We start from the raw sequence: 12,920 nt of genomic DNA, 5'->3' as shown, positions 1-12,920 counted from the left end.
AGAATGGGGCTAAAGAGATCATCCATGGCTGCAATTACTTTTTGTTATATACATTATAGCCTAAAAGTCTGTAACACCGTCGTGCTCCTTAAAACTTGGTATGGTAGCAAGACTGACGTGAACAAACTGGTTGTTTAGCTATTACACTCGGTCATGAAACTACTAAGAACAGGAATTATAAACTCTTGTTTTAATTTTATTGAAAGTACTTCGGACTGTCGGACGATTTTGAATTGTTTGGGGAGTCCAAGACTCACAAAGGGTTGTAACATGCAAGCCCTATATCTTCGTTATTTTACGAAAAATGTAAATTATATAAACAGATATACAAATTTAGGTAGACATCTTTCACTTACAAAATATATAATGAACAAGAAAGTGTTATTAAATATTTTCTAGTACAAACTACTTCTGTATGTGACGTCACCGTTGTCCATAATTTAGAGGACATGAATATAATTTTTTTTTAAATTTAACACAAAAATGTATATTTCGAACAATCCCTTCTAATGTTTTACTCGTAAATGGATTCTTTGTCTATTATAAATCTTATCGATATTATTTGCATCGTAAAGATGAGATAAACCTTGAATACATTTTACTTTCACAATAATTATTAAAAAAATACCATTAGATAGTGGTGTAAATATATTATTCTAATAATAATTAATAGGTGATCACATTGCTAACCCTTAAATTCGTTTTTTTCTTAATTTTCGCAAAGGTCAAGAGTTATGCTGTTAAGAGAAAAAATTGAGACGTTGCGCAAAAAATAATGAAACTGACACTTTTTTAAACGGTTTTATTTAGTTCGATCCGTACGGAATTTATTTTTTGGGTCAAAATTAGAAATTGAAATTTAAGCACCTTCCCGTTTTCAGATTGATCTTAAATTTGGTACACACATTTAATTTAGATGACAATACAATATAATAAAATCAATAACATTATAAATTTAAGATGGCCGTCGATACAAAATGGCAGATTACATATTTTTCCTTAACCCCCTCAATATGGGTATCAAATGAAAGGGCTACACTAGTAAAACACGATGGTTATGTCAAAATTTAAAATTCAAGATGGACGCCGTTCCAATATGGCGGACTAGGTACATATTTTTCCACAACCACCACAACATGGGTATCAAATAAAACCGTTTAACTTAAAAGTTTTTTTACCGATTTTTATTTAAGTGTTATTTTCTCTAGTTGTCAAACATTTGACGTGACTCAAAAGCAAAGTAAGGTACGTTAAGGATGGTATAAAAATAGTGTATACCATTATTTCAATGAAAATATAAATATAATCACATCGTCGTTTCAACCCATAGACACCCACTGCGAGGCATAGGTCATCCACAAAGATATCTATGAGGTATATACCTCATAGATATCTTTGTGGATATACCATAATCGCTACTATTGGTAGGCGGGTGGGCGATTGCAGTGCGATGTTGTAGTATGCAGGGGACACTGCTGCCCTTCGTTTAGAAACTTGTTTGTGAGCAATAGTAATCCTGTATAAATAATGCCCAAAGTATGACTCATATAAGATATCCCAGGAATCGAAACCGTGACCCACGATCACAAGTCATAGCGCTTTATCGCTTGACTGCCACTATTGTATATATAATCAAATAAAATGAAATTAATACTAGTCTTGTAGTGTATGAAATAGAAGACTTATTTTCGTGATTAACTATTATTTATCAATAAGACTTTAAATTAATATATTAATTTAGCACTTTGAATTATATTCAATATCTTTTTTTTATCAGACTGCGACTGACCTGTAGCTTTTGACAGCACGGCGTCTGTTGGAGCGGCAAGTTTTTAATACATGTTATTTATATATTTAAGTTGCTTACATTTTAAAAATTAGTATTATTTTAATCTTTTATTTTCTTGTATAGTCATTTTTTTTACACTTTTTCTTTTAAATCATTAAATATATTTGGTTTCATTGGCGATTAGATTAAAGTGATATGTAAATTTATTAAGTATAAAATAATGACGTATTGAGGGTACTTATTATTTTTTTAAAGAAGTATTATACGTTTATTTGTTCTGTGAAAACAATTATTGAACAATGCACCCTTTCCTACTCTTCGAGTGAATTAATGTCCCAGTTAATTAACATCTGTAACGGAAAGTATGTCCTATATTGGACGCATTTCAACTCCACCGTTGTTCGTTTACCACCGTTCCACTAACACAGCTTTTTGTTCGTTAAAATTATATATGTTAATAATCGTGTTAAAACATGAAGTGGTTATTTTATGTTATAGTATTAATTTACATGTTTTATAGAGCAGGTATTTTTTAAAGATTATTGGGTTAAGGACGCATTAATATAATTTAATTTTTTTTTTTTACTTAGAATTGTAATATGTTACAGTTTACGGGATTAAGACTAAAGAACTAAGTGCTTTAACTGTAGAAGAAATTAAGTATGGGCCAGACAAGCAATACTACCCTGCTGGTATACGCAAAACAATCAGTTGTAAGGGAAGCAACAAAAACCAAAAGGTAATAAAAATCAAAAAAAAAAAATTATACCAAACAATACACATATACTTGCAAGTTTATTACTGTCAAGCTACTCGTCTATGGAATAAATTACACAGTAAAGAAGCAAATATTTTTGCACGTTACGATGTATAATCAAAAAATGCGGTGACTAATTTTATTGCAAACAAAGTATTAAGTTTACATTAAATTTAAATTACTCTACTTTAAAGTACTCCTTGGCTTGCGATGCACATATTCCAACGTTGAATTCATGATTAGCAGCACTTCTGGAATGTTTCTTACGGAAGGCCCTTCAGTTGCTCTGTCTTAGCTCCTTCAATTGTGTTAAAACGGTTTACTTCCTGCACAGTTTTTTTGGAAAGATCCAGAAATCGCTTGGTGCTAAATTCGGAGAGTAAGGCGGGTGTGGACAGCACAGAACCAAAAACTTGCGAATTTGTGGCACGGTGAATTGTAGTGATGGAGGAGGAAAACGTCGGCCTATTTTTCGTGTCTCTTATGACCCCATTCGAGAAGTTTAGTTCCTCGGCAAGCTCTCGATGAGAGAAATTACCATGAGATAGATTTCCAGTTGCAGAAGTTGTGTGGGTTCGTTATTTGAGTAACATATGTTCTTATGTTTAAGGTGGAATGGATAGATCCGAATGGGAAGATCGTAAAAAGAGTATCAACAAATCGAGTATTCGTTCAAGAGCACTTTGTACCGACGTCGTCGCTACGAACTCGAGTTCCTGCACTGGTTTTGGTCCTCACACATGCCGTTGTCGACGATAGTGGTGTTTGGGAATGTCGCTCTGGTGACTTAAAACGAAACATTTCCCTTTGTATCATCGGTTTGTTTTTTATATATATTCTTATCTTTCATTCATTTTTGTGACTGTTTGATTGCAATGATATAAATTTTACAAAGGAATCTTATTATAAATAGTACATGGTATACACTAAAGGGGGTTATACAATGATACAGTATTTATACTATTGTTTTATTAGGCAGAAATATCTCATAATATCATCATAATATCACTTTAACCAAAACTAGAGAAGATCATCGCCATCATCATTATTTCAGTAATAGAAAGTTCATTATATGTCTAGCATAAGCTTTCCCCAAAGTTTCGATAGATTCAGCGTTTCGCAACGACCTCACATGGTCGCCTGTCCACCTGAAGATTGGTGACTCGCAGTTGCAAAGATAGTTGTTATAGATTAACATATATAATTGTAAATATGATTTCGAATATGTATATGAAAATTTGTATTATATAGATCCCTCGAAATTTGTGGATACACCGACAATGGTGAATGTTGACCGTGGTCGATCCATAACATTATCTTGCCAAGCTCGAGGAAATCCAGAACCAAGATTGTTATGGTCTAGAAATGGAGAGTTAATTACAGGTATAATAAACTAATTATTTTATTTTGTATTTTAACTACGCCCTATAATAAAACTTGCTAACATTCCTGAATATTCGATAGCTCTATCAAAATCTACGCGTCTGTTGCAGTCTTGTACAAAAATAAATAAACGTAATTTAGAGTGACAACTTTGATAATTGATTTGTTGTTTAAGAAATATAAAATATTACATAAATTCTAAAAAAAAATCATATACAACAAGTTCTAATAGCCAGGACAGGTGTTTTAAATTACTCTGTTTTTATTGTAAAAATTTTGTTTTCATTATTTTTTTCGGGTTTACTAAAATATGAAAAAAATGGGAATTAACCGATATTTTTTGAGCTTTTGTGTTCAGCGACACATTAATCGATTATGTATTTATAAATGTGCATACTTCATTTGTCGTTAATATAAATATTTATTAGTTATACCAATCTACAAAATTTTTTTAATTTCAAATATCTTTTTTTAGAGGATGATGAGAATAATAAGTATAGAGTAATGACAAAATACAACAGCCAGGGTTTGGAAGGATTATTAACAATAAGTTCGTTGGACGCTGACGACAGCGGGGTCTACACGTGCGAGGCAATACAGGAGAATGCACACGATGCCAGCTGTACCAACACGGAGAGTTTTAATATCACCCTGCAAGTGAATTGTAAGTATGCACTATGAGAAATTAAACAATTGTATCATTGTAGCATTGGACTCTCTGGAGTTTTTTTGGCACTGACAAAAGCTTTTTTACCTATTGACATTTGCAGCCTGAGCATTCAAGGTAGCAGAACCCTAAAATCACTTAGCCCTTTTTAAGGCAGCGTACAATATATGAGTTGCTAAGACTAGAAAAATCGTCTGGATGAATAAAAATACAACTGAAGATAATTTAGGTAGTAGGGGTTTGTTAGTATTTGAAACAAATCAATTACAAGAGCAATTATTAAAATGTATGATATTACAATTTTTATTTTTTTTACATTTTAAGGAAACTTAAAAACTAGTTACACCATAATAGACGACTTATACAACATAGAGTCATTACAAGTTTCCGCCTTTAGCATTATTTAAATTGTGAGGAAGTGCAAAAGGATCCTATTCTATAATATCCAATCTATGCTCAAAAGTTGATAGTCAGAATTTTCAAACAGTAGAGGAATTGTGGATTGGCTAGATAAAGTGACAGTTGCCGGACCGCAGCGCAGAGTAGAATGCAGACTACTTACAACAGGTCGTATCCTAAATCTATGGGACAGGACTATGCCCAGCAGCGTATGTCCTATGACTGAAATAATGATGATGGTCAAAAGGAGTTGGTTATTCGAAATTGAAAAACACTGCTTAAGAGTAACTAAGGCAGGCTAGGTCGGTAACCGTTGCTAGGCTTTTAGCGATTGGGAGTGTTTTTTATGTTATTTGGAGACCGTGAAGCTCAATAATCACTTCGGCGAACGCGCTATGAAATCATTCAAAGTAAGGGAGAAGCTGTCATTGAAAAAATACTTAGCATTCAGATTCAGAAGTGTTCGTGATTGTCGAACCTATCGATCGCTTTGCATTCATGTTTACGCGACACGGAAGTAGTACTTAATCACCGAATTTAAACATCGCACGAACCAATGCAAAAAAGAATTATTCCCTATAAGATAAATATTAATGAGGCAAGCATTGAGGTATTTATTTAGAGTTAGAGCTCAACGTCAATGAATTTTAAGTGTATAAAATCTTTGTCTTCATTCTTACAATTTATAAGTGTTTGCATTTGTTACTACAAGAGTACCTCTTAAAAGTTTAGTTAATCGGTGAGAACAACTTGAGAGGAAAGAAAAATCATTAAAGAAAATGTATGAACAGAGAATTTACCGCTAATATGTTAGTCAATATATTAATAAATATTTGTATGTATTTTTATATATATATAAAAATACGATTATTTTTATATATATATATCTATATATTTTAAAAAGAATTGTGCTTTATTAATTACAATACAACGTGTCAAAAGTTATAAATAGTGACATCTTTCGGTGAATCTTCAAACTTCGTAAAATCTATCTAATTTCCTTGCTGTGACTATTTATCAATAGATGACAGTTTATTGTAAGAAATGATGGACTATAATAAAATCTTGAATGTAATATATATGAGAACTCCTGATGCCCTGAAACCGACGAAGTTGTAAAAGCCCCACAAGGCTAACAACGGATCCACCATCCTGTATACAGAATATATATGAGTGTGTTCAAAACTTAAAAATATGTATGAAACATGTTTCATGATTTTTTATTTTTAACGTTTGTTTTAAGTGTTTTGGCCTTTGTAATTATTTCACTTTCCGGAATAATTGACGAGTTTCAGTGGAAGTTAAATACGTAATAATTGACGGAATGTTATTTAATAGAAACGGCCTTTAAATTTAGTCGATGAATATATAACGTCCTTTATTTTAGATGCTCCGGAATTTGCGGATCCTAACGAAGTTGAAATTGTTTATCAACAAGATAATGAAAGGTATGAATTTAGCATAATATCACACACTTTTAAAAACAATTCATTTGTCTTTACGTTTGTTTTAATGATATTTAATTAAAGATTCAATAAAAAATGTTTAAATTGAAGTTTAGCATTGTTTTGTAACAATGTATGATAATATTCATAAATAGAATTAATATATTAGAGAATAATTGCGAAAAACGTTCACATGTCGATCATGCGGTTATCATTGTTTTAATTCACTATGATAACAATATAATTGTATATACTGCCACAAAGTAACTATTTGCTTTAGCAAATTGAAATAAAAATTTTGAAACTGATTTACTTTACTTTAGATATCATCGTAATATTGAGATAGAATTTGTTTCAAACAAATATATATACCACAGTTTTATTTATATTTTAAATTTTAATTTTCGTGAAATATATGGAAACTAGAGATTTAGTAAAAACTAAAAAATATGTATCTTTTATCGGGGAAAAAGTGTATTAGCACAGGATGTAGGAATTCGAGATACAAATTCTCAACGATATCAACGTTTTTGTTTAACTGAAAAACTACACTACATTTTTTGTTTAAATTCCTTTTTATTTATTTGTTTCGGTCAATAAAAATCGCTATGAATAAAATCGATATTCTTCTGCTCGTTCACAGCTGCGAAACTTGTTTGTTTCAGTGTTGATTTAGTGTGTTCCGCTAACGGATTTCCAGCTCCGAGTTACACATGGTTTAGAGATTTAGGGGAAACACTGTTTGAGTTTCCGGATGAACGAGTTAATCTTGAAGACAGCACTAAAGCAGTATTGACACTGCCTTCTAATGCATCCTCATCTACACTGAGGTATAAATGTCGTGCCAGTAACCATTATGGCGAATCTTCTAAGAGCTTTGTTATACTCAAGCTAGAGAGCCCAACGAAGCCAAGTAAGGCAAGTATTTTAAAATTTATAAGTTCAAATGATACTTTTAGTATTATTATTATAGAGTTACTCTATTTCAAGAAAGTAACCGGCACACCTAGGATAATTGGATTAGCAAGTTAAAGGGGCAGTGGGCATTTCAAAAAGCGAGCAATACAGACTGGCGCTAAGGTCTTATGGCTTTGTAGTGGGCGCTGATGCAAGTGGTCCTATTGGAAAACAAGGGGAGGCCTTTATCGACTTCTTACAGATGATATGATGATGATGATTATAGAGTTACATCTACTATCACTGTAATAAATTTTAAGTAATTTACACATTGAACTGTTGTAAACTATATTTACAATAGTTTCGTGTTTTAATGATACTTACACTTTTACAGATGCATACAGCTTAAGAATAACGTAATAATTAAGTTATTGTCAGCGAAATATAGCGTAAAAACTAACTACTAACTACTTAAAACTTTAAAATCAGTTGATGGAAACGAAATACAAATTTTAAAATAAACAATGTTCGAAATATTAATAAATATGAATATTAATTTTATTCTAATTATCTTACTAGCGTTTAATTTAATTGTGTAGGTATCGATCAGAATTTTTTTTTGGATTTGGTAGTCTAGAGTCTGTTTGCCAGTAAATACATACCTAGATTCGAACTGACTTTAATGTAATTCAATGTGATCATTTGTTTGTATGATTTCAGGTTATTACACAACAATCAAACGATGACAGTGTACATCTTTACGTCACGTGGGCCGATGGATTGCTGTTCCCAGTGAAAGGTATGTTGTTCACATTTTATCATTCAGAATTATAATAATTTTTATAGTAAATGGTTTGACCTAAGATGGTTGTTTATTTAGAAGTCGTACAAAAGCGTATAATAATGTGGGTTCCTAGATTATATATAAAACCGCTGTCTAAAAAATTGTATCATGAAAAATTGTATCATCAAAGTGCTGTATAAAATGTACGTTGGAAACTTTTTACAATTAGTTCATAAGCGGTTAATTTTGACTATGTGTTTGGCACTAATCGGTGTAACATAACTCCTGAAGATGCCCCGTGGAGGGGTGAAACACTTGTTGAGTAATTTGGCGGTTGCAGTTGTGTTATTCGCATTGTCTGCCGCATACGCATTTAACAGCGGGCTGACGGGCGGTGCACTTTGTTGCACGACTACTACTGACCTACTACTACTGACCGACTACTACTGCATGTGCGGGAGTGGCCAAATATTGGTCCTTTTCTTACTTTGATCACCGGTGTCTTAATAAAAGTTATTGCCACAAAAACAATGAAATGAAAAAATATCAACACAAGTAGACTTTAGTTTCTAATTTGTTTCTAATAAAGATTTTTGAATTCGTAGTCATGGAAGTAGAATATTTAGAAAAAAATAGTTTACCGAGAAGAAAAATTGAAACTCTCAGAGAAACCGACTGGAGGAAATCTGAAGATGTTGAAATAGATTTGGAATCTGCTGAAGACGTGGAAGTCGATAGTGAAGGTATATACTTCAATAATCATTCATGTTTACTGTTAATGTTTTTTGTTTCTTTTAGAAATTAAATTTGTAAGTACTCTGCGGTTTGACAACCATCTCTGTACTATTAGTTTTTTATATTTATTACTTATACTTAGCTCAAACCCGGAGTACCACTGAATTGTGGTACTCCGGGTTCTCGTAGTCCACCAAAGGCTGTGGAGAGGGCTATAATCGGGATTTCTTTAAGAGACCGAATCAGAAATGGAGACAACCGTAGACAAACCATAGTACCCAAAGTAGATCAGCGCATTGTAAAGTTTAAAGGGCAGGCTACAGCCTGCTACAGCAGATGGTCACTGGAGCCTTGAGGTTTTAAAGTGGAGACCACGGACCCGTAAGCACAGCGTCTACCTGCAAGATGGATAGATGACCTTAATAAGGTCCAATAGGAAGAAGCTGAATGCAGGCCGCTTATACTCAGCTCTACTGACATACTAGTATAGTAGTGACATACTGGCATATGTCCAAAAGTTGAATATTCAATAGTTGAAATGATGATGATGCTGAATATGTGATTATACAGTATCTTGAGAAGGAAATTTACTATCTTTGTCTACAAAGACCGTGACATATTTACTCTCTCATCTGATTACCACTGAAATTTTTTGACATCTACGTGATGATAAAATATAGCTAAGTAAAACTAAAAAAATAATTTGTTAATTATTTTTAGGTTTGTATTTTACATTGAGCAATCTTGAAGCGGACACAGAATACTGGATACGTTTACGTGCTGGAAATCAAGTTGGTGAATCTCCTTGGTCCGAACCGATATTAGTTCAAACTGAAGTGCAGGCTGAAACTGAAGCTCCTGAAGAAGAAGTAAAAGAAGAAACTAGAGAGGATTCTGAAGAAAATATTGTTAACGCTGAGATGGTTTATTCAGATGCTACTTTCTACGGAGTTTTCTTTGCAGGAGGTATTGTCGTAGTGGCCGTGGCGTGTATGTTTTTCATGAGATTAGTGTAATTTTATGGCTTGATATTGTTTTAAAATATATATTGGTACATAGTAAATATATAAAATAAATAATGTGTGTTAATTTTATGCATTTTCACATAAATTTCACGAAAATTTTATTAAAACCATTAAAATTTTAAAGAAATCAAACCTAAAACCATCTAAATATATGTAAATATAAATTTATAGCGACAAACAATGTGCGTTTGGTGACTCTGACTTTTAAACAATATCTTTAAGTGTAATTCATTGTTAATATGTACGCGGATACTGTCTGGAAAATCCCTTGTTTTATTTTATTCATTTATTATTGATTAACTAATGAAAGCTGAAAATTATAATATATAATAATGCTGATGATGGTACGTATATAAGAATACGTATGGAAGAAACGAAAGGCAGAAATTTGTGTGACAGTTAAAAAATTACACAAATTTACATTTAATGCCAAAAATTTAAATAAAAAAATAAGGTAACAGAGATTTCTTTATACCACAGTATGTGGTATACAATTTGTCTTTTTTTTTATAAATTCGTGTAAAGTCCCTGATAAAATTAATATTGCTTCTGTACCTTATTGAATAGTTTTAAATTTTTGCTATTTATATTTACCAGGCATTTCAAATTTCTTTAAAATTGGGTAATCGCTCTTCAAAATTGGTTAAATCATTACTTTTAAAACCAAAGTTGTGAGTAAACTTATACACTTTTTGCAAAAACCATAGGTTTGCGATTGCTCATTGCGGAGTTATATTTCCAAGAGGCACACAGTTTCAATAATTTTAAATTGCTACCGCTATAAACAGCGCAGAAGATATTGTATAATCCTACACCCTTTACCTAGTCCAATTGTAGTCGTTACGTAATAATTTAAACTGACTCGTATCGATATCTCCATTGTTACATATTTTGAAGATGCTATATTGTTTTCGACAATTAAAATTATGTAAAATACAAACCATCTACGTATATACAGTGGTTTGCTAATCAAATTATTGTAAAAGAAATAACAAATCAAAATTTTAGTTGGCAATAGATAAACCTAAGCATCTTATATCTTTCTCTGGGCTTCATAAAATAACATACTTTTTAGTAGGCAACTGTGTACGGTTTCACAGTTGTCTCATGTGTAATGTTTTTGAATCATCATATCATATAATAACATAGTCTGTCATATCATTATAATAACATAGTCTGATTCTAATAATGAGAGACTAGTTTCTTTCAAATTCGGCCCTTCTGGTATTCTTCTGATTATGTATAATTTAAATGGGTTTCTGTAAATGATATTTAGTGAATAATATTATTAATAAATGAATTCCTTGTACCACTGTATCTTATTGAAACTAGATGTTTGTCACAGTAAAGAAAATATTTTAACGCTGATAACGTCACAACCTCAAAGTAGGTCAGATTTATTTATGATAATAATCATAATGTCAGTTGACGCAAATATTTTTAAATAAAAAGTATTTTTTTCTGAAATCTTACTGGATTTATTTAAAGTAGGCATGCCAAAAGTTTGTTTTATATTATTTTCGGGTGCCATTGTGCCGGACTGATAAGCGAGTGTTATTGACGAGTGACAGCCTAACCTGAGGTTCTGAAGTGAGGGATCTTGAGCTCACGCCTTAGAGCGTCAGCCGAAGCGTTCTAAGAACTCGCTGGCTCTTAAAACTGGCAAAATAATAGTACGCTGCGTCTTGAGTCGAGGCTCCCCAGGGAGCCCTGGAGGTTCACTACCACAAACAGGTTTTAGAATAGACGCCTATTGCGTTCTGCTATCTTAAACTCGTGAAATATGCAAATGGCATTTGCAGTGAGAGTCCATTCCAAAAAAGAAAAAAAAAACATGTTCCAAAAAAAGAAATAAACACTTAAAGTGCTAAATAAAATGTGTAAGACAATAATTATTCTAGCGAAATGAAATAAAAGCGATATCAAATAATAATAAAACAAGATCGAATATTCTCAGTATCAGTATGTTATTTTAATTATACATTAATTGTTAAATAGTAACGGACAATAGTGATTATTATTCTCAATTCAATAATAAATGTTAAATAATTGGTCTTGTAATAGATGTAGCAGATGAGAACTAGAATTTAATTTTGAAAGCTGTTGCAATATTCACACTTGCATGAGCGGAGCGGTTCTGTTATAACCAAGCACATCAATTTCAGTCGACGTCACATATTATACCAAACATTAAATCAGCGCCTGGAGGTTCAGATAAGCATTTAGGAATTAATGTATTACAACATCTAAAATTTACGTGCATAGGGTCTTACTAACATTTCTAATTCATACGTACGTATTTGTAATCGCAAACGTAAAATATTATATTTATAGGAAGGATTACGAAAATCTAAGAAATTTGGATTGAAATAACCCAGTATTAGTCTGTCTTCGTTACGTTCCTAGTTTTTATATTGAGTTAAAAAGAGTTATTAAATTTATTTCTATCTTCGAACTTTATTGGTAAGCTCACAGTCATTTAACGAGCCGTGTAAAGGAATATACTGGAGGTTTCTTTATGAGGTCGATTCTGGAATAAAGAAGTCCGTAAACGAACGAAAGAAACCGACGCTGCCGAGCAAATTGACAGGTCGCAGGCTACAACGCACAGATCAGATGGCAACTATGGTATTAAGTAAGGTTCTGCACTGGAGAACACCAATTGGCATGGTGTATAACGTCCACCCACAAAATGGATAGACGACCTTATAAAAGTCGGAAGGAGAAATCTATGAGGGGAGGCCTTTGTCCAACTACTGGACGTTGTACGGACTAAATGATGATGATATTTTGATGAGATTTTTAAGAATGCATTGTATAAACAGTTACAATCAATGAATTGAATATACAGAGTGCGAATAGGTGTACAAACATTAAAAATATTTGTTGACAAATTAGCAACATATTTACCCTTTTAATGTTTTCACATCTTTAACCTATCTTATTGCATATGCGTAAATACAATATATTAAAAATGAATGGTTGTATATAGTGTAAGTCTTAAAATCATATTTATTAGAAAGCAAAAGAGAATAAAAG

The 12,920-nt window shown here is 32.1% G+C and overlaps 1 protein-coding gene across 1 annotated transcript; it reads left to right on the top strand.

The window, feature by feature from the left end:
• The first annotated feature begins 2,163 nt into the window (after nt 1–2,163).
• LOC137932660 (limbic system-associated membrane protein-like) lies at nt 2,164–9,982 on the top strand. Its single transcript, XM_068776288.1, has 10 exons — nt 2,164–2,314; nt 2,398–2,528; nt 3,157–3,364; nt 3,798–3,929; nt 4,405–4,593; nt 6,383–6,443; nt 7,106–7,358; nt 8,058–8,136; nt 8,727–8,864; nt 9,577–9,982. The coding sequence occupies exons 1-10, from the start codon at nt 2,263–2,265 to the stop codon at nt 9,870–9,872; spliced, it is 1,539 nt and encodes a 512-aa protein (XP_068632389.1). The 5' UTR covers nt 2,164–2,262; the 3' UTR covers nt 9,873–9,982.
• Nucleotides 9,983–12,920: the final 2,938 nt, after the last annotated feature.

The sequence above is a fragment of the Battus philenor genome, unplaced genomic scaffold, assembly GCF_028537555.1.
Source record: "Battus philenor isolate CCGP_79_NKW_IND1 unplaced genomic scaffold, ilBatPhil1.0.hap1 SCAF_12, whole genome shotgun sequence".
NCBI classification, from domain to species: domain Eukaryota; kingdom Metazoa; phylum Arthropoda; class Insecta; order Lepidoptera; family Papilionidae; genus Battus; species Battus philenor.
The sequence above is the reverse complement of the archived record's forward strand: the minus strand, read 5'-3'. Positions and strand labels throughout refer to the sequence as shown.

Coding starts and splice junctions, on each gene's coding strand:
- LOC137932660 (XM_068776288.1), top strand. CDS start 2,263: ATGAAGTGGTTATTTTATGTTATAGTATTAATTTACATGTTTTATAGA. Junction 2,315..2,397: donor TTACATGTTTTATAGAGCAG/GTATTTTTTAAA, acceptor AATATGTTACAG/TTTACGGGATTAAGACTAAA. Junction 6,444..7,105: donor TATCAACAAGATAATGAAAG/GTATGAATTTAG, acceptor TGTTTGTTTCAG/TGTTGATTTAGTGTGTTCCG.